Source organism: Xiphias gladius, chromosome 20 (assembly GCF_016859285.1).
Source record: "Xiphias gladius isolate SHS-SW01 ecotype Sanya breed wild chromosome 20, ASM1685928v1, whole genome shotgun sequence".
Taxonomy (NCBI): Eukaryota; Metazoa; Chordata; class Actinopteri; order Istiophoriformes; family Xiphiidae; genus Xiphias; species Xiphias gladius.
This window is the reverse complement of record NC_053419.1, coordinates 16,982,238-17,004,529: the sequence shown is the minus strand read 5'-3', so window position 1 is coordinate 17,004,529 and position 22,292 is coordinate 16,982,238. Positions and strand designations below refer to the sequence as shown.

General features: G+C 42.3%; 1 protein-coding gene across 1 annotated transcript in view; it reads left to right on the top strand.

The window, feature by feature from the left end:
* The first annotated feature begins 1,305 nt into the window (after positions 1 to 1,305).
* Positions 1,306 to 22,292, top strand: part of LOC120806111 (potassium/sodium hyperpolarization-activated cyclic nucleotide-gated channel 1) — a 66,430-nt gene continuing 45,443 nt past the window's right edge. The window contains exons 1-2 of the mRNA XM_040156858.1: positions 1,306 to 1,661; positions 8,397 to 8,820. Coding sequence (XP_040012792.1) covers positions 1,306 to 1,661; positions 8,397 to 8,820 — 780 coding nt within the window. The remainder of the gene's footprint in view (positions 1,662 to 8,396; positions 8,821 to 22,292) is intronic.

Here is a 22,292-nt window from a genome sequence, read left to right as displayed (position 1 = left end):
GCACAGGTTAAAGCTATGTCACTTTGGTCAGAACGAGGGCTCACCCAGGATTGCAGCGAGAGTTTATCGCCGTATAGTTTTTATAGTACCACTGCACTATCTCAACCAGCTAGAAAGGTTTTAAAGTCTCACTCCTAAGTTGTTGATGCTGCAATCGCAATCTCCCTCTGCTGTCTCCATCCTCCATAATAAAATGTCCTTCTCCATCACTTCACTCCTCTCTGCTTTTGTAATGCCAGGTCCCAAATTCACCTCACTGTAGACTTTTTTTCTTTAATCTCCTTCTATCTGGGTCTCCCTTTCCCCCCCAATCCCCCCATTCTGTCTCTTTTCAGTATCTTATCATCTTCATTTATTCGGACTGGTGCCCCATATAAGAAGTGGTCGCTTTATCAAAACAATGAACCCCGTGATTCAATTAGACGCGTCTGGCCAAACGTCTCTAGGAGCTGTATTAGGGAGGTCGGTCATCCCGGTTTGGACAGTATGTCACAACGCATTCTGCAGACATTGCCAGCGCTAACTCTGGTTTGAGATGCACCCAGCGTATGATCTACTTTGCGATGCATACAAAAGCCCAAGTTGGCTGACAGAGTGCCAATGCAAACAAGTGCTTCCAGTGCGGCAGAGTCAGTACATTCACGCTCCAAATGCTGGATCGGAACCTGCGACACCTTAGAAGGCGTGAAATCCACGGGACGTTCAACTAGTTTCTTCTCAGGCCACCGGTGGCACGGACTGTGATCAAACCGACGCTGGGAAGCAAACCTGCTGCCGGCCGAACCCACAGCAAAGCACACATGCTGTACCAAATGATATATATATATTTTATTTTTTCCTTTTTTTAAAGAAAAAAAAAACCTGTCTCCATTAACTTCATGTGCCATCGAATTCGCTCCGCTCCCCTTCTGCCATGTGTGAAACCGGTGACAGCGGCGGGGAGAGGAGACGGAGGGGAGGGGGGGGAGGCTATCATGAGCCACATTATGTAAATGAGGTGCAGGAGCATGTGCCAGTTAAACCGCAGTGCCGTGCGAAGTGAGACCAGGCAGAGGCTGTGGACGGCAGGCGCCGGGGCCGTCGGTAGATGGCGGTAACCCAAGAAACCTGATCCAGCGGGTCCGCGGGCACCCTGTCTCAGTTTGCAGCACTCGCGTTGAGGAGGCAGAGGAGCCGAACAGTTTGAAGGGCATCAAAAGAAACAGGAGAGCTCACGGCGGGTCCTCCCGAGTCTTGCGCGCAGCCCTCCCGAGCAGGAGACGGAACGCTTTGGTCGCAAAGAAGAACGGGCAAACTCGAGGCACCATGGAAGACAAATCGAATTCGTTCTCGAGCAACAAGGAGGAGAAGGCGGATGGGAATAATGTTTTTCAGAGGCAAGACTCGATACAGAAAAACAACACGGGGAGCCAGAATATGAAGGACCACGGCAACTCAGTGGGCTTCAAGGGGGAGCGGGAAGAGGCCATGGTCGGCTTTGACGATCTAGAGGGGGCGTCCAGGCAATACGGTTTTATGCAGAGGCAATTTGGGGCCATGATGCAGCCCGGAGTCAATAAGTTCTCCTTGCGTATGTTCGGCAGTCAGAAAGCCGTGGAGAAAGAGCAAGAGAGGGTTCAAACGGCCGGATACTGGATCATTCATCCATATAGCGATTTTAGGTAAGGGCTGGAAAAGACACCTGCTCACCCCCCCCCCCCCTCCTCCTCGCACACACACACACCTTTATATCCACCCCTCCCGTCCCCCGAGGGTCTGCAAGCTATACACTCTCACACATAACGCTCCGTCATCGGCACACGCACAGCCTGCCCCGAAGCGCATACGCTGATCTACCTCTGCATCTAGTCAATCGGGCTTCCGCTGGCCGAGGGCTTCGCTGTCCAAATGGGCTCAGTGACTGTGTGTGTGTGTGTGTGTGTGTGTGTGTGTGTGTGTGTGTGTGTGTGTTTCATTGCGGCATTTTTATTAAAATAGAGGAGGGCGCATTAAGGCTACAAAGGTGTATCAGTGAAATGTCCTTGGAGAAAGGATGGTGAATGTCATGATTTGAAAACACACACACACACACACACACACACACACACAGACAGACACACGCACACACGCGCACGCGCACGCGGCCTGTCTGATCGCTCCACACCAACAACACAGCGTCAGGTCCTCATTGCGACATATTCCGCTCGTGCAGGAGCGACGGTACCTGGGCACAACGTGACAGCGCCGTTGCGCCATCACGGTTGTAAACATTCATCATTCGCGGGCGGCGGTGAGACGACGGGCCTGTGTGCGAAGTAAAAATACACAGAATGCGGTAAAGATCGCGCAAGGGAAACGATCAAGGGGGGAAAATGGCCGTGTTTTGATTCAGTAGTTAAAGCCGATCCGCGAATCCGACCCCGGAGTTGCAAACATTTGACAGCACTCACTGGTGTGTGGTCGATGTGTTCTTGCAGCTGCCCTGCTGGGGCAATGTGATGGAATGTGTTTGTTCCCAAGGAGCCGCAGGATCAGGATCGGGCTCCCCTGCCTGGCCAAACCCCCTAAATGCCACGGTGACATGATTATTGGTATTCAGTGTTTCCCCTTTGGCTTGTCCTTCTCTTCGCCGAACAAGCCCGCGCGGTGCATCGTCCTATTGAGAGGAAGGCTGTGAAGTGAGCACTACATGGTCAAACTGCCCGATAAACGACGCAGCGACTCCCCACATTATCACACATTTGCGAGAAGTAGAGTAACAAATGAGCCCTGTCAGTTTGAGTTGGTGCAAAACTGCCTCTAATTTGCGAGCACTTTCCAACGCACGGCGCTCAACCGGAAAACAAATGAGCTCAGGTTCAGGCAGGACCGGCTCCCCACAAGCTGCCTGTTTACACTTCGCCACTTAAAACAATTAAGCATCTCATCTGGCCCAGTCGCCGCACCGGTGTCCCCCTGGCACAGCTTGATGCTGACAATCATCCCCGCTTTCCGTTGCAGCGCGTAACGTGCCAGGGCAACGTCTGCCCCTAACAGGGAGCTGTCCATGGTCCTGAACCCAGGGCAGGCCTGTGTAGGCAGCAGCACTCCGTTTCTCCCAGCTCGTAAGATGCTGCTGCTGCTGGTTCAGAGCTGCTGAAGCCTGCAAACGGAATTCCAGCCCAAAGAATTGGCGCACTAAAAGTTGCAATTACGCTTTCACTAGGCTTTATGGCTGCGTGGCCGCGCCTTGCTTGTGCTGATAGATTTTTAGCATAACGACGAGATGCCACACAATGTGCAGAATAGCTCTAAACTGCGTGAATGTCAACGAGGCATCTCGTTTTTGTTTTTGTTTGTTTTGTTTCGCCCCTGCACTTTCCATATAATAGCACGTAAGAATAAAGCTAACTAGGATATCCTGAACTCGCCCACACAAAGACACAGGCATATGCACATACCCATGTGCACACACACAGATGTACAATGATGGTGGGCAAGGATTAGTAGCACAACACAACAGTCAATGAGCTTAGCAGTCTCGGAAAACAATTACGTAAGGAGATTGACCCCCTCTAAAAGATGGCTAAAGGGTAGGACCTGAACAATTCAGTGATATTCTTGCATCTCTCACAGTTTTTAATTATTGTGCTAATTAATTAGTTGTCTTGTGTAATGGGCTGCATTTGCAATCTACTGTACGCTTTTTTTTTTGTGAGAGGATTAAAACTTAGGGGGGAAAGTGCTGGAAAAGGCTCCTCAATGGGAAGTGATGGCTCCCGTCACGGTGGTACACATGTGTACGGTACATTATGTCTTAGAGCATATGCTGAGAGTATAAAACAAGAGACGAATTGGGCCATCAATTGGGATTATGTCATTTTAAACTCTGCTCAAGGATCCCGACTCTTTTATTTCTGCTGTATTAGAAAATAACTCACTCAGGTAGGTAAAGACCCCCCGAGGTTCCCTTCTAATGACCTTTTCCAAAGGGTGGTTTTTCTGAGGAGGTCCCCGTCCTCCAGCGTAGGACAGGGACAGAGTAAAGAGACAACTCTCCATGCCAGTGAGATTGCCTTTTGACTTGAAAGTAGGTAGGTTACTGTGAGGTTACGTCCCAGTGCTTCAAGCTACCTATCATGTTGGTGCATAAATGATGGAGGTGCAAGGGTACACTTTGTTTGGCAGGTCTCCTTGTCCTGTAGCTTAAAAGCTCATCTGTTTCTCTACTGTGGGGCTTAACTTAACATTGCAATTATTTTTGTTTGTTCAGTTTTTTTTTTTTTTGCAGCAGTTTGGATTGCTCGCAATCTGTCATTGTTACACAATTATACTAGACATGTACTGGCCCTTATTCATTTGTATACTGTAGCAGACCACCGTTTGAAAACAAACAGAAAAAAATGTAATATATATGGTCTTTTACTGAAAAGTCTTACATAAGTACAGTCCATGAATGACACCACTATTCACACTGGCTTTATATTGCTTTGTGGGAGTGTTTGAAACTCAATATACAACATATTCTTTGTACACAGTACCTGCTTAAAGATTGATGGCAGGTTAGTAATATTCATTATTCATGGATTTTTAGAGAGGCCTCATGCACGGCCTCATACACCTCTGGTTATGCTAAGGAGAGGCCTTTGTCGTAGTCTAAAAGACTCTCAGTGATGTTTTCTTTCAGAGTCCGTTTTAAGGAGGGCGTCTGTAAAGACAAGACACCTGGGCTCGTTTTAGCCATTAAAAAGACACATCTGATCATAGGTAAAGTGCTGTTCTTGCACACCATAATGTTTCTTGACATTTCAATTTGTCATTGGTGACTAGAATCTGTTGTGCAAAAAACCAGGTGCAATTTATTTTCTGGCAATCTCTCCAGGTCACTGACAATTACGTTTTCAGTCTTACTATAAATATACTAAAGATATTAAAATAACATAATAATCCAAACATATCTATATTATAAAACATAGTTTCTTCAATGACTGTCTGTTTAGAGGTCCATATTTAGTAAAGCTACTTTACTGTCCCTGTAAGAACTTACTGAAAGATTCAAGGATGGAGTACAGCTAGATTAGAACATTTTAGTCACTGCAAACAAATGCCCTCAAAATCTATAGGGAATGATTGGGGATACTGCCATGTTTGGTCAACTATTTGTACCCATATGCTGTGTGTTATTAACTTCATCAGCCATAGATAAATTTGACCTTAACTGAAGTCCATTTTTTTCCGTCACTGCACACATCCATACAACGCATGACCTCTTGTAGCACAATATACCCATTACATTGCAGACTGGATAGGGTCGGGCTGTGCTGAGTTAGATCATGTGGGGTTCCCTCTGTTGCATGGCAAAAGTGGTCTGGCATTGATTATGATGGAGCACTTGTTGTAGGGAGGAAGCCTACAAGAAGAAAATGAGCTGGCTTGATTTGGAGCAGGAGTGTACTGATAGTGATTCCTTTGCCTCAACCGGAGCTGGTTCCCCTAATCCCCCACAGGCGTGGGATCTACCGTGTAGATATCAGTATAGATGATCAGTGCCTCATGGTTTTTCGTTTATGGGCTCTAGTGAAAGACCGGCTCCTTCACTAGGTAGGTTCAAGTAGTAAAAAAGTAAAGAACTGAGTTGTATGGTTTTTTGGTTGGTTTTGTTGTCTGAAAGTTTTGTTGTATTTTTTTTCCCTGTGATATATTGGGGTAACATATGCTCATTTTTGTCTCAGTTCATACAGGGTGTAGATATCAGGCAGAGTAACCAGTGCTGTCTCTGCAGTGTTACTGCAGCGCCTAGAGATGGTGATCGCATCTCCCACTTTAATCAGTCAAAACAACAGCTTGTGTTTCAGAGTGGATTTAGTACAAATTGAAGCTAGACTCAGGATAAAAAATGACTAGCAGAGGGCAGCGCTCGTCTTGATGTGAATGCACACAGGGACAGGACCTGGGCAAACAAATGGGCTGCAAGCGGAGGTGAGTGTGCTGCTAGAACACGAGGTGAATGTTGTAGTAGAGTACCGTATGTGCACTGCTGGAGCTTGCATACCTGAGGCAGGAGTCAAACTGGGGACTGGATGCCCTGCTGCACTGCGCTCGCTTACTGGTTTAACTGGGGCTGCGTGCATTCTGAGAATTGGAGCAGTGGGGCAAGAGCCTAATACAATGATGTAGCAAGAGGTGGATGCAGTGTTAGAACTGTTGTTGGAGCTGATTGCAGTTGCGCTTTTTTGGCTGGCAATTGCCTTAGATTTGCCTTATAATGAGGAATGTCACTTGGTATTCAAACATCTCAACTTCAGTCTGTAAACAATGTCTTCCTAATGCAGTATATTTTGAGGTCCGCTGCTTTGTGATTTCTAACTCAAGAAGAGAAACATTATGTTTTATTCATTAGATAAGTGGGTGTCTTAGAGGTCATGTACAGTATAAATACCACCTACCTAAGTCAAGAGTGAAACAGAAATATCTTAAGAGATGTGGGAACTCTCTTTTTCAACACAAGGCTTTTGATTATATTGATATGAGTGGAAAACGTCCACCATTTCTATTACTTGAAACATAGCTGTATAACAAATACTGATAAATGGAATTCTTGAGTGGTATAAGGACATTTCTGATTTTTACTTTTAATTCCTCACTTGTCTGTACTGCAGCCTCTTATTAAACATTTAGATATACATTTAAAAAAAAAGAAAACTCATGCCACGCACACGTACTGTATGCACATTATCCTGCTATGTCGGCTGAAGGGGCATTAATAGACTGAAAGGTTGACAATAGTGCCTGTATATTCAAAATGGTATGTTTTAGGGTGTGTGTATTATTGGCTAAGGTGAACTGAAATCCTGCAGTTTTGGTCCTCATGCTCATTGTCATCGTGGCATATGTATGTTGCTATCATGCAGACTCGAGAGTATCAAAAAACCCAAAGTGCATCATGTTCTCTGCTTTGATGCCCAACTCAAGGTGTTAAGTCAAGGCTCTTCACATGAGGAGTCCACTCCACAGGCCCCAGTTCAATGCCTGCCGGTGTAAAAATACCTATGGTGGATATTATGAACCACCTAGAAGACCGCTGTTTACTTGAAGTGAAGACAATTATCGGACACATGATCTGTGGATATTTATATAGCCAAGGCTCCTGCTTAATTTATTCAAACAGATCCATTACTGGGTGGCCAGTTTGCCTGCCAGCCAGCCAGCCAGCCAGGCAGCCTGCCAACAAGTCAGCCAGTCCATTCCCATCTTCAACAACGGCAATGGACGGGCAGCAAGGCAGAGCAGAGGCAGGCAGTCAGGCCTGCCTCTGCTCTGGGATGGCGTCAGTGGAGAGTTTTTAGCATGAGATAGGATTCCTGAAAGCATCTATTTTCACTCATGGTTGCTCCGCCTTTATGGGGGCCCAGGACACTTTGTGAAAAGAGCAGGGCGCTGATGAATCACTTCTGGCTCTGTTCATCATAAAACAGAGGGTAGGGACATTAACGCAGCCAGTAGGGATAAGAGGGTCTCATTCTAACAGCGCCCTGCATATATACAGTAAGTGCTTGGTGTCCTTGAATCATAGTTAACTTTGGACCCTGGCTATCAAAAGACAAAGAAGAGTTCTGGTAACAGCACAAGCATAGCTACACCTGATGTTAGTCCCGCTGGAGTGGGATAGCTTGTCAGGACCTAAGACCCTCTGTACATCAACAGACCACAGTCTTGAAGAATCTTCTACTGATTATTGTTGTTTGTTTCGGCAATATGTAATATAATATACAGTATGGGTATATGCACATAGACTACTGCCATAGCAGGAAATAACTCAGACTTAATTAACAATCGCAATATTGTTGTGAATATTTTAGGCGCGTTAGTGGAGAAACAGTTAGTGGCAGGAGTGATCGTCCACCACTTTACTGGAGAGTAAAATATGACAGAAAATATTGAATGGATCGCTGTAAATTTTTGTACAGATAATCGTGTTCCCCAGAGGATGTATCCTACTGATACATCCGACTGGAATGTAATAACTTTGGCGAGCCCCGAATTTTCATCTAGCGCCATCATTAGGTCAAAATTTGACTCGGTTTCTGACCAAATACCTGCTGCTGTGGACTCTGTATATTCTTTATTTGCTATTATTTTAATGTCGTCTATGCTTTCTAGCCTCACCAAAGCCTCACACAAATCATGGAGCGAATCATGAAACAACCGGACAGATTTATAATCCCAGGACATTCTCCGGAAATGTGGCAAGGTCCATGCTTGCATTTTGTTTTGATAATTTCTTTTAAACCCAGTTTTGCGAAGGTAGTAGAGTCTGAACTTAATTCGAATAGGTCTTGACAAATTCTTCCCCTTTTATTGGCTATTTTTGATTCTGATTAAATGTCAACAACATATTTTCTCACTTGCCATACTGATTTATGTGTGTTGCTCCACAGGTTCTACTGGGACTTGATAATGCTCATCATGATGATGGGGAATCTAATCATCATTCCTGTGGGAATAACCTTCTTCTCAGAGCAGACTACCACCACCTGGCTGGTCTTCAATGTGGCCTCGGACACCATCTTCCTGGTGGACCTGGTCATGAACTTCAGGACGGGGATCGTCAACGAGGAGAGCTCCGAGATAATCCTCGACCCCAAGGTCATCAAAATGAATTACCTGAAGAGCTGGTTTGTTGTGGACTTCCTCTCCTCCATTCCAGTGGATTATATCTTTTTAATAGTGGAGAAAGGCTTTGACTCAGAGGTATATAAAACGGCCCGTGCCCTGCGAATTGTCCGGTTCACCAAGATCCTCAGTCTTCTGCGTCTGTTAAGACTGTCCCGACTCATCAGATACATACATCAGTGGGAGGAGGTGTGTATACGTTTGTCTTTGTACATCAGTGAACAGAAAAAAAAAGAAAACAGAAACTGACATAAAAGCAGAAAGTTTTTTGTGCTTCATGGCAGTTCTTATTCTGGCTGGGGGCTGTTCCCAGCAGCACGGTAACAACCTTGAAAGGTTAACGCACACAATTGTGCATGTATAATACTAACGGGTGCTGTCAATCAGCACCGGTCAGAAAGCTTATCTGTGGATAACAAGAGGTAATGTCAGTTTTAGCTCATTAATAGGTGAAATTAATTCAAAATCAGAAACCAAAAGTAATTGCCTTCAGAAAAAATGCTTTAGTTCTAACTATGTAGTGGGTATATATGGATTCAGGGCATAATATAATGTATTATATCTGTTTATCAAGAAATGAATGTATTGTATATTCGAGGCTAAATGAACTACATTCTTAATGTTTTGCTGGTGTGGTTGTTCTAGATGACTCTGGTGGATTTTGTGTGAACATCCGCAAGGTTAAACCCCACTGGACATAAACGAGAGTGATACATTATTACCCTTGAGTCACTGCACTCCCTGACTCAGACTATTTAACCATGCTCTAGTGTTCTCCTTCTCCTGGTAACAATTTCATTACACTGACTGATCTAAAGATTGGGCTCCTCCATATCACAGCTGAACAGTTTCAGCTGATGGATGCATTTTAGACATCACGGCCAAAGCACTGACATGACATCTGATCTGAAATGTGTAGCTTAGTTAAAATGTAAATGGGTGACCATAACACTGCCATTTTTAATGAGCTAGCCTCATCCTCATCCTGAACGTCTTTGCCATAATGCTCCCTGTCCATCTCCCTCCCTTGTTGGTACTGCTGCTATTATCCATGCTATTTATTGCACTGGTGGCGGCAAATCGTGTTGTTGTCGGGGCTCAACCTTAGTGCACGTACTGTACGGTTCAAAGACACATCAGTAACAATGGCAGTGCAAAGATAGATAATTTACCGTATAAGGATGCATTTGGCAACCTAAAGGTTATGAACACGTAAACATATGCTTTTATAAACACACTGACATTTAGAGTTATGAGCAGAATCCAGGAAGAACTTAGTGTAAATAGTACCATTCTGCAGCATGGTCAACTCCCAGGTGCCATGCTATGTATCCGTGAACATTTACGGAGCAGGAAACAATCATCTGTGTTTTCAAGCACCAATAAGGCATCAGACTTCAATAGTGTTTACGTATATGTTTAGTCGGAAAAACAGTTTTACATTATCTTTACTGCATAAAGTGGCATTTGAAAAACAAAAGGATTACTCGGGCTTTGCCAAATATGGTTTTGGATTTAGGACACACACACACACACACACACACACACACACACACACACACACACACACACACACACACACACACACACACACACACACACTATTCGGAAAGTGAGAGTCTGGTTTGCAGTTGCTTGGTGTTATTATCCTGGCATGCACACTATGTGGGAAGTTGATTATGAAATTCAGATAAGGCAGTATATGATACTGCTGTATAGTTTGCTCTATGCAGTGGGAGGATGAGGCAGTACGGACCTGGTTAGAAACACAAATAGACGGTGCCGCAAGGTTAATGAAAATCTGCAGTGAGCATGCAGGGAAGCAGTGCAGTGTATAGGATGTGTCATAATGCTAGGATCCAACAGCAGAGCTTACATCCCTGCACTCTCACTATGTCTCTCTCACACTCAGTCATTCCTCTCTGTCTCTATTCGTCTTTCTTCTTATCAAACTCTGGCTCTTTCTCCCTCTTTGCCCCCCCCCTCCCTCTCCCCCGTGCATGATTTTTCTTACCCTCTCGCTCACGATATGTCATTCTCCTTTAGGACTCTTTCTGTGTCCGGACTTTGTTGTGTCTACCCTCAGTATGCTTAAAAATACAGATTGTGTAGTATAGAAATTGAATATAATTATTTCAGTGTAACCACATTAAAACAGACACGGTGAATAATAGAGCAGCGCATCGGACACATCCACAGGAGACGTGAGAGGAAAGAAAAGGCACTCAGTGGAAAAATTCCAAGCTGTCGTGACATGTTAGGTGTAAGATGCAGGATTAGCGCATTAATGGAGGGAAAAATGCAGTCTCCTGCCTTCATAATGGGTTTCAAGCAGTGAACCATCATTACATCAGCCTCGGGATGGACTCAGTTAGTTATTCAGTCAATTTCTACAATAAGTCATCCTCCAGCCTGCGTGTCCGTCATTCCTTCGGCTGTCCTGTGCTCTCTGCCCCCCTCTTCACTTTGTCACTATTTCTTCCCTCCATTTGTGAAGTAGCGGTCTGTTATTTCATCAGCGCAGGCTGGACGGTCAGAACTCAGCTAAGTCAGATTGTTTTTTGTCAGTGTTCTCCGTTACAAACGTTCATAGATGGCTTCCATAGACCATAATGAGCAGCAGCCAGAAGAAGATTAATGTGTGTTGCGATAATTACCTGATAGTTTGTCTCAATTTCCTTGACAAATACTCTGGGTTCCAGGGTTTACGAGTGCTTGTGCTGAATGAGGAGCCTTGTACAGGCAGTAGTGCTGGGGAAGTGGCTGCTGGGTATTATAGTCTAGGTAAAACAGCCGAATGGCTACAGTATTAGTATCCACAAAGGAACTGATGCATCTTATTTAAGCAACTCACGCGATTGTCACTCACTAAAGGAGCAGTAGATGTCTCCATATGGCTGTGCTAATTAGTCAGCAAAATAATGATGACATAAAAAGAAAATATTTATTTGATGCAAAAATGTTTGAGTAAGCATTAATACTACCTCCTCTAGATTTTAAGATCACCAGTAAAATGGCAATTGTGATTTTTGGTTTCATCGTTGGGCATTACATACGTGGTTCACAGACTCTGACCCCGGCCTTCGGTGCTCATGCTGCTAGATGCTACTATTTCTATCTGTTTGCATGATTTTCCATGTGTTTGTTCAATAATTCATTCATCTGTTTGCTCACACATAATTACTGCAGAGTACAGTGCTTAGGGAAATTGCAGCACACGGTGTGAAGGTCATGGAGAGCAGTAAATACGCCGTGTGCTCAAACACCGCAATTTAAACAAGCACCAACGAAATGGAGGCTGGTGCACTTTTTTTTTTTTTTTTTTTACACATCTGGAGGAGACTCTAGGATTATTCCTGTGTTCTTGAGACTATGTAAACACGTAAACTAAATATCTCAAGTAATTCTAAGTGATATGGACATATATTAATTGTATGTGGAGCTTACTTCAAAGATGTGTAGAATCTGCACCGCCCTGAGCAAGTGCTTGAGGCACTTTGTACGTGCGCCAGAGGACAAATAGAAATGAGGACAAGTTGTATCTTCTGTCTGGGGTTATGCATGTTTGCAGAGCATGTAATTTGGCTTCTTTTGTATTATCTTAAGCTTTTTGGTCACTTGTAGGAGAAGTTTTACTGAAGTACTAATTAAAACATCTATTTTACAATAGTGTTTCGGTGTGAGGTAAGTATTTTCTAAGCAACAGTTTCATATTAAGAATGGGTCAAATGTAATGTGAAGAGTGTGACTCGCGATGGTAAACCCACAGAGAGAATAATCATCCTACTCTGCAGTTCCCCTCTACAGAGTATTTTAGCGTCTTTCAGCTCAATGTTTTGCTTTCATAGCCACAGCTATACTGGTTTGATTTGAGAATCCATTGATGTTGCAGTAACTACTGCATATGTGATGTTAACAGTTTCTAGGGAGCAATATCTCCCACCCAGAGAGGAAAAAAAAAAAATCCCCTAGTCACAGGTTCTCACCACCCAACAAATAGTGACCCCCTGGGAATCATTTTTAATGGCTGAGTATTTCACAATTCAGTGAAATAATGAGAACAGTCATTGAGGGCATTTTTTTGCCCTTTCATCTTTAATTTCACAGGCGTTTTTAGATCTTTCAAGGGCATTTTTGCCCCCTGCTCCTATTCATTTCTAACTCTACCTCCCTTATGTTACTCTTATTATCTCATTCCCTCTCATATAAAGAGCTAATTATCCCTATGACCTTAAATTCACGACAGACTCCAACTTCTGCTGTTACCTTTGGATATACACTAATGTTGGAGAGGTCCTCGTGATTTATGTTACCGGGAATAGTTTTAAATAACACCCCATCCAGTGCTCATTCTGCTTCAGTGTGTTTAATAAAAAATGCAAAAGCAGACTAAGGGGATAACATTTTTAAACTACTGTAGAGAATCCCCACAGCTCCCAGTGCCCCATCTGGCTCATCACAGCCACCAGGCTTCCCGCCAGATCCCAACTCAAGCATAAGGGCTCAGGTTGAGCTTGTGGCAGGATACCAGCCCCCAGGGGTGGCTCTACCCTTTCTACAGCCCTGGGCAGAATGTGTCTGTTAAAACGCTTCCGTAACAAATAAGTAAACATGATCATTGTAGCATTTCATTTTGTTTACTGATATACTGAATTGCTTAACTTATGTTATGTCTCACTGTAAATAATGGCATACAATGCAGTAGCATCGACTACTGTGTTCACGCTCAGTGGAAGATATTTTTTACCAAAATTGAGAATTAAGATAAATCAATAAACCTGCATACACTAAAAAGAGGAACATCTCACCTTCAGGCTAAACCTTTCGAGATGTTTGTGGTAATAATCTGGACATAGAAAACTGCCACTATTTCTATTACTGTTCTACGGTGTATATAAGGTACTTATTGGCTACCATTCTGTTTAAGTTTAAATATGATGATATATATGATTTGACCAATATGATTTTGGTAGCTATTAACTGTTAACAAAAATACAATCATCAGTTTTAATTAGCCACTTAACCATTTGTTGTATTTTTAAAGTCTGTTCTCTGCAGAAAAGTCATCAGTGATTGCCTCGTAAGACATCTGTTGGGACCTAATTATTGTTTCTCTCTGTGATGCTGCATTGAAAATTTTAATGACTACATTACTGTAACATGCTAATTTAGCAAACTGCATAACTAGAGGTCTAACATTAGTCTAAGCTTTTATAGATTAGGTAAATAACTGATATATGGCAATATATATATCTATCTATCTATATATATCTATCTATATATCTATCTATATATATATATATATATATATATATTTTACTATATACTTCTATTGATAAACTAGCTCCGGCATTGTGATACTTTCTCTTATGATACTGATGGAGATTTGTCCTCGGCACATCATGTATTTGTGTTAAAACTGACACATTTCGCCTCCAATTTAGGCGTCGTTTCCTCTTTAGTTGCACAGATATTGTGCTGTATCATGAGACATGTTGTCATATTGCAGTCAACCGTATTCTAACACCGAGGTAATACACTGTCACACCTGGTGAGTTACGCAATGATCCCCACCCCCTACAGTCAGTATATAAAAACACACTACAGTAGCAGGACATGAATGTTCCCAGTTCCACCCGCTGATAGTTCATCTGCATTTCTGCGACCTTACTGTATTCTCATTTATTCTTATTCCTGGGCAATATTGCTGAATTGTTAGATTGATACAACATGCAGTATATTTCCTAAGTGGTGTCTTCTTTCTTTGCTTCCCACTTTTCCAATTTCCTCTTTATGTTTCTGGGAGGACGCTCCTGGTGATGAAACTTTGTCATCATCTCACGCCATCATGTCATCACCAGAGTTGCGTTTGTGGCATAAAGATGCCCTGAAGTGTCAATTTTCAGGGGATTCTGCCAATCACAGGCACAACATACATTCTTGATGGCGGGTGGGTCCTTCCCTTTATTCAGCGAAGTTGATTTCTTTTTTGACCTCTGGCATGCGATAAGAACTATTTTCATATTTTACCGGAACATAAACGGAATGTGCGTGATACACAGCTTCTTATAGGAAGTGGCAGCTATGCCAGCCCCTATGTGCAACTCCACTTCGTCAGCATCAGAGTCTCTGAGCTGTCATGCAAAAGTACAACTTTTTTCTGTGAACACCTACAAAATGTGACAGTCACTTCTCAAAAATCTGATTTTTTTTTTTTTTTTTTTTTTTTTAGAAGTCACTACTAATAACAGCTTCCCGTTTTTGTTCCCGTTACACTTTAAATCCAAGGATACAGGTTATGGAAAGATATCTTGTCTTTTTAGCAGGGTATATACACAGGAGATAGGTAGTGTCTGCCACAGCTGACAGAAGAGCATGATGCAAGTGATCTGATTACTTAGAGTGTCTGTAGGGATCTGTCGGCCTGAGCAAAGGTGCACGGTTGATTCACAGCTCAGTCGGTAAATTGATCTGAAAGGGGGAAAATGTGAGCCAACTGACCTGGGTATCTAGTTCACTGCATGGGAACAGTAGAGGAGTCTTTAACTACATTACACTGGCTAAATTTGGTCTCCACTGAAATAACCCATACTATTGTGTGACAGCTTGACAGCAGGCCTTTTTTTTTTTTTTTCACTCTCCCATCTTTAGACACAGCATGTGAATGTTTGCCTGTAACCTCTTTCGCGGTGTCTGATATAGATTGTTGTTAAAAAAAAATCTATCTGTAGACTTATGCATGAAAATTGACTTTCATTGTAAAGAATTTCATGTCAAGGTATGAGACAGAGAAGGTTGAAAATAGAGCTCAACTCAGGATTATTTTTGGTATTAATCAGAAGATTAATTCAGAAGATCAATTCTTTAAATGATGTCAGAAAATAGTAGTAGAAAAAAAAGTGACGTCTCCAAATTGATTGTTTGTCCAACAAAGACTCCAAAACTCTTAATTTAATAGCTTACAGTGATGTAAAGAGAGGACCGAGAGAGGAAAAACAGCAAATCATCACATTTGACAAACTGGAAACAACCATGTTTACCATTTTTGCTTTATAAATGGTTCGTTTCCTGTCGATCAATCAATCAATTGAACAGCTAAGTGTTATACCATTACTTGAAAATGACGCAGGGCACAGGTATTGTAAGCTGAAAAGAGATCACGATGAGGCCCCCGCGTGCTGTAATTTGCCACCTCAGCAACAGATAGTTTGCTGCTAAATTAGATTAGCTGGCTTTGGTTTATAGAGTCCCGTGGACTGTGTCAGGATAGGCTATGCCAAGCGCTCCGTGCCTTGAAGCCACCGCCCCAGTCTCATGCAGGGACACAGGTGCATAATCACGTAAACACACATCTACACACACACAGAAGGTGTGCTGAATCATGAAGTGCTGAATCGTGCGTGAGATAGAGCAAGAGAGACAGAAAGAATGATAGAAAAAGAGAAAGGGAAGAAACAAAGGGAGGAAGGCAGTGTGTGTTACATTTTATCTTCGTGTGTGTATCATACAGCAGCAACTGTGATTCCTGTACTCTGTTCCCCTGATTGATTTTCTATTGTGTTGACCTCGTTTCTCTCTGTAATTACAGCTCGTAAAACGATGCTAAATGAAGTAAGGACAAAGGTTTTTAAATGTGATCTGGTAATGGTTTTTTTTTGGTTTATTTTTTTGTCATTTCAGCACATACAATCCACCTCTCCTCTTTTTAAGCTGCACCTACATGCAATTTATCACAGTGACTGCAGCGCTGCCTTAAACAAAGACAAGCTGAATCTATAAAGAAAGTATACAATCCATTTATCACACAGAACAGCAAATGACATTTATAGGAGGACAATTAAAAGGGAGCCTGACCTCATTACAATGTTCCCTCAAATGGCATTTAGTTGTAGGACACATATACAGTAGTGAGGAGCATAAATGTGACTGGCTGCAGGACTCTCCTATGTTAAGAGCTGTGCTGGAGCAGTGCCTTCGGCTGATGACTGTATACAACTGTTTCCTGTCATGGGATGTGATTTGATGTGAACTTGCTGTGATGTGTGAGGCTGAGGATTGTTGAGAGACTGCCATATCTAAGGGTTTGTGTGTGTGCATCTGGATACTCCTTACCCTGTACGTGGCGTACGGTAGGACAACCGATCTCTTTCAATCCTAGGATGTGTTGTATTTTCACAGGCCAATACTTTGCAAATATCAGTCCGCCAATACTATGTACGGGTTCACTGCAGCAAAGACAAATAAGAGGAATGATGTCACAAAGTGATTGTTTGAAGCCAATCAAACTAAAACATTGAAGCAAGACATAAACACACAACTCATTCAGGTGATCATTACAGCTGAATTAAAGCTGCTTGAAAAGAAACTCAACACATGTGTTGGAGCAGATCTATAGTAACTCTGCCCACTGACAAAGTCCCTGTGAGGGCCCTGTAGGGCTGCAAAGAACTTTGGAGCAAGTGTGAGTTAGCCCAGATTCTGCATTGCTGCTGCACGAAGCACACGTGGCCAGGGATGCACTGCTGGTTGTGTCTATTTACTGTCTCAGCAAGAACTTGGGACACTGGGCATTGTTTTGCAAAGCTCAGAAAGGTCTGATTTCACTTAAAGGTATGTTGAGGACTTTTCCGTGCCTGGAGATGTAAATGTCATTTATCAAACAGTGGCAGCCGCATCGAAGTGCAGTTTGTAATCTCAAGTGCAGCTTGTGTGTCGTTAGTGAAGTTTACCTTTCTTTTTGTGCACTAAAGGAAGAGATATAAGTCTGGTTGTCTGAGCTTTGGAAACTGCATGAAGGTCCAAATGTTCGGGTTTGGATATCTCCTCATTTAAAAAGAAATCGCAAACGCGGCAGATGTAATACACTTGATGTCCAGTGCACCACGGTGATAACACCATGACATTTTGATAGCATAGCATTTGGATACGGTTATATGCGAGTGTAGAAAGACATCAATCATATCAGTGCCACCTACTATCTATCCTCCACGCAGCCCCTATCAAGCAGTTGCTTCTCTTCCACCAGTTGGTGTAAATTGTATGGTTTTTATTTATAAAATATACATGTCATTAAAAGTTTAAGTACTCCTATTGTATTGCATTTTTAAATCTATTTATAATATAATAGTATTATGATTTTGAGAAATAGATGAGCTCATTACCTCTTTAAAAATTATCTATTTATTTTCTGATTCTGATGGAGAAATTCCACCAGTAGATTCAACTTGTAACCTCAATGGAACCAGAATGTGGTCATAGGTGCCAATTAAGTAGTCTGCTGAATTCAAGTTAAATGCTAATTAAATAAAAGGTGCAGGGCATATTTGACCTCTGCTTAATGTACTGTATATAAAACCTGCCTCTGAATCTTAGATGAGGAATTAAACACCCTCAACAGTAACAAAAATGAACGGTAAAAGGGAAATTATACAAACAAATGAAACAAAATCTTAATTTGATATCAGTAAAAATGAGTGCATTAGTCACTAAAGCATGTGCAGAAGCAAATTTGCTGCCCAGTGCTACTAAGCACTTGGCTACGGAACAGTGAATTCACTGTTCCCTCCTCTTCACTCTTGCATTTTTCATCAGTATCCAAGTTCCACAGTGATGTTTGTGCAAGCTTGGTTGAATTTGGTTCAGCGAGTCTTAAAACAACAGCCCCACCGCGAACCCCACCAGTTCTGCAGCAGTGCATGGTATGACCGGGCAGGCTGCTGGAGGCGAAGCACACCTGTGTTGTGTCGTGTGTGGGAACTGCATCCTGCGGGGGGCTAAAGTTTCTGTCACGTCTTTATGTGCAACAGTCTGCCCGTCACACATCTGACATGTCGTGAGGACGGGGACCTCTCCCTGTTAAACTAAGAGGGCTCCACACTGTCATAGTAGTACTCACCAGTATAAATGTTTAATACACTGGACAACCATCTTATTTTGTCTAAGCAATGTGCTTTTCAAAAAATATACTGTCATATCTGATACCATAGCTGTAGACTTGATTCATTTGAGTTTTGGATTGTGCTTCATTTAATACATTAAGGTATTTAAAAATGTAGAATTATCTTTCTCCCACAGATATTAGTAGTGCTAAGTTTAGTGTAACAAAGCAGCGCTCACATTTTTTTTGGATCTTTCTTTTGGTGCAGCAGCATCTCCAAAAACATACATTATCCCTCTCACTTTCCCTCCCTATTTGTCCATTTCTCCCGTTTCACCCTCTCACACACACATCTACACACAAACAAGCAAGTAAGGTCACATACAAAAGCCTAATGGACTCCTCCAGTCCAATTTTGTCAAGCAGACCAAAATGAAGAACAATGCTTCTTCCCTCTCATGCTGTCTGTGTTCTTGTCCTCTGTTTTAAGACACGGCTCTCTGACGATGAACATAATGTGCCTCGAATCATGTTCTTGCTCCGCTTACTGAGGGAAGCTCACTCTTGGCCCACGGGGTGGAAAATCCCAGTCTCCACTGCCTGAAAGAAAGAGTTTTTCTCTTCATCCCCTGTAGATTTAACCCATTTTCCCATGCCAAGTCACTGAGTGCTCCTTCTGTTGCTAGTTGGTCTTGTTAACTGCAGTAGAGAGTGTTAATTGCTTGACCATCTGGTTTAGAGTACAGAGTTAATTTTGAGACCAGTGATGTTAAAGTAGAGAGGAAGGTAAAGCTTTAAACAAAATAATTATAGTATCACAGCTGCACTTAATGTCTGTGTTAAATAGAAGAATACAGTTTTACACACATAACTATAAATAGAGGTTTATTAAAATTAGTATGTCAGCAGAAATGCCTGCAGACCAAAGCCAATCCACAAATTTATTAAAACATATGGAATAACTTGATATACGTGTGGGTTGGAGGTGGTGTGTAGGCATTGCTCTTGATGTATCAAATATTGAAAGTACCACACATAAAAGTGTGTCTTCTAGATACCTTCATAAATAGACAGGACAGGAAGAGGGAGAGGGAGGCTTGAAAGTGAAGCACTGAAGTGAGAGGAAACATAGTAGGTTAAAAATAGACTAGATCATCAGCACCCATATGTTTCAAAAAACAAAACAAGACAAAACCTAAGAAGTGTTGGTAAAACATATCCTCACTGTGTCCAGTGAAAACTGTCTTCGTATCTGATAATTCATGTATTTACGTCTAAATCTATATCATCAATGCGTGAACACACACACACACACACACACACACACATATATAGATTAGCCAAACGTCAGAGGAAAAACATGAGTGTTTAAGTGTTTTTAAACTGTTTAAAACGTGTTGGTTTTTTTTTTTTACCTAAATGTGCAGCCTTTAGTCAGGTGTACAAGCCCATAGCAGCTAAAGGGATAAAAATATGTTTAAACTGTTACTTAGATCGTTTCAAATTATCTTTGATCAGACATACATAAGTGTCGTATTTGATACTAGACAGAAATGGACATATGCTGCTCATGAAAAACATGTTCTCTTGCTACTGTGCTAAACACTGCTCTAGCCTCTTTATCTAACGATTTTTTCTGTCAGCAATTGGGCAGATTTAAGTTTGTATGTGATTTACAAAAGATGGACCATATTCATTGTGCTTGGATTCCTGTAAGTTCACCTATACTAACAGCTGCCAACTTTACAGGTCACTCTGTCTCATCTTGTAACTGTAAGCTGATGTATGGCATTTAAAATGCTGTATACTCCTCCACTGGGAGTACCTCTGTTTCTCTCTTTCTCTCTCTGTGTCCCGCTCTTTTTATCTCTTACTGTTACTGTCAGGCTGTCTCTCAGTTTCGGCCCTTTATTTGATGTAAGATATAAACAGACATGTCTGCACAGTAAAGGCAGTGAGAGAGAAAGGCAGTGGCACCGAGAGGCAGAGACTGAGAAAAAGAGAAGGTACAGTTCGTCTAGAAAAGAGGCTAAACCTTAAGCAGTATCAAATAGAAGTGGTTTAATCATAACTTTTTTTTTTTAAGATAAAAGGGACCAGGGTTCGTGCTATATAAATTAGTGAATTAGAAGAGTAAGCGATACATGCAGTGCCCTCAAACCACTGCCATCTTCTGTTATTGAGCCTGGGGTGTAACTGTTTCAGCAGCCCCACAGCAGTCAAACTAAATCAACATCTGCCATTTCTTCAAACATCTGCTGCTGCTGCTTCTTATTTTTAGCTAAATTTTGTTTTTAAGCTCATGTCATATTTTGATATTCAGCAAAAATATGTTTTTATTGATATGTATTAACCCCCTCCAGAGTTTGGAGTGGGAAAAGCAGCGAAAGCAGCTTTGATCTTCTGTCCACTCCCATGGGATATCCCCCTGTGAACACAAGTTTCCCTCTGCATGGTGTGCACAGTACAGTAAGCAGACAGATGACAGATAAAGTCTTGGGAGGGGGCTAAAGTGGTAAGTGTGGAGATTAGGCTAATCTTGGTTATTTTTGTTCGCTGGGCTGTTGTTGGTCGTTGCTGTGTGTGAGTAGACGGTATGTTAGGGGTATGTTGGGGGGGGGGGGTTCGCCTTGGTGATCCCTGTAAATTAAGCCAGGGAAAGCTCTTAAGATCCGTACTCGTGAGGCTGCAACTAGTGGTTATTTTCATCGTTGATTAACCAGCCTTTACTTTCTCGTTTAATTGTTTAGTCTATAAAACGTGACAAAATAGCAAAACATACCCATTGTAGTCCACCAGAGTCAAAGGTGCCATCTTAAAATGTCTTGCTTTGTCAGACTGAAAGTCTAAAACCCAAAGATATTAAATTCACTATAACGTAAGACAAGGAAAAGCATCAAATCTTCACATTTTAGACCTTGGAACCATTAAAGGCATTTGGCATTTTTGCTTGAGAAATGATTTAGACGATAAATTGAGTATTAGTTGCTGATTAAGTTTCTGTCAATTGACTGATTAATCAACTAATCCTTGCAGCCCTACATTCTGTACGTTACGGACTGATTCTCCACGAGGCACATAATGATTCCATGTTTATTTTGCGTGGGGGGGTGGGCAGACAGCCTGTGATGATGCCTTGTGCAAATTAATTAATTATAATTAGTAACTAGTGAGGCGTTTGAGGATCTTCTACTTTCACTTCCCAAGAGTTAATGTTGTGGTGGATAGAATTAGTGAAGCGCCGTTCATCCATCTACCATGACACCAGCTGGGCTGCAACAGTTTATATCGTCTTGTATAGGGGCATCATTATAGCAATGAACTATTGTTACACCACAGGTATGTGTTATTATGGTGTGACTACAGTACAGATTAGATTATGTAGCATATCAGCTGTAGTCATGATGCCACAGCTAACTCAGTAAGAGGTACTGTATGTGAGACTGGATAATGTGCGGTTGCACCGCTGTGGATCATATTATTATATACCGCCCACATTGTGCTGTGTATTAACCGTTGTACTGTTGTTGTACGGTTGGATTTACTGTATATAGTAGGCATCTTTTCCCCACATCATGCTGAGAGGAAACATGGCCAGTATTAGAGCCATCATAAATTGTGTTTGAGCTTCAAAAAGGATCAATTGTAGCATCCGTTGAAGTACGGATGATTCACCGGTCTAAAAATCATACTGCGAGGCCATCTCTACCCACCCACCCGGGTACACTGGGAGGGGTGTGTCCTCGCTGTAAACTGTGGTAGGAAGAGCACAGCGGGTCACCCT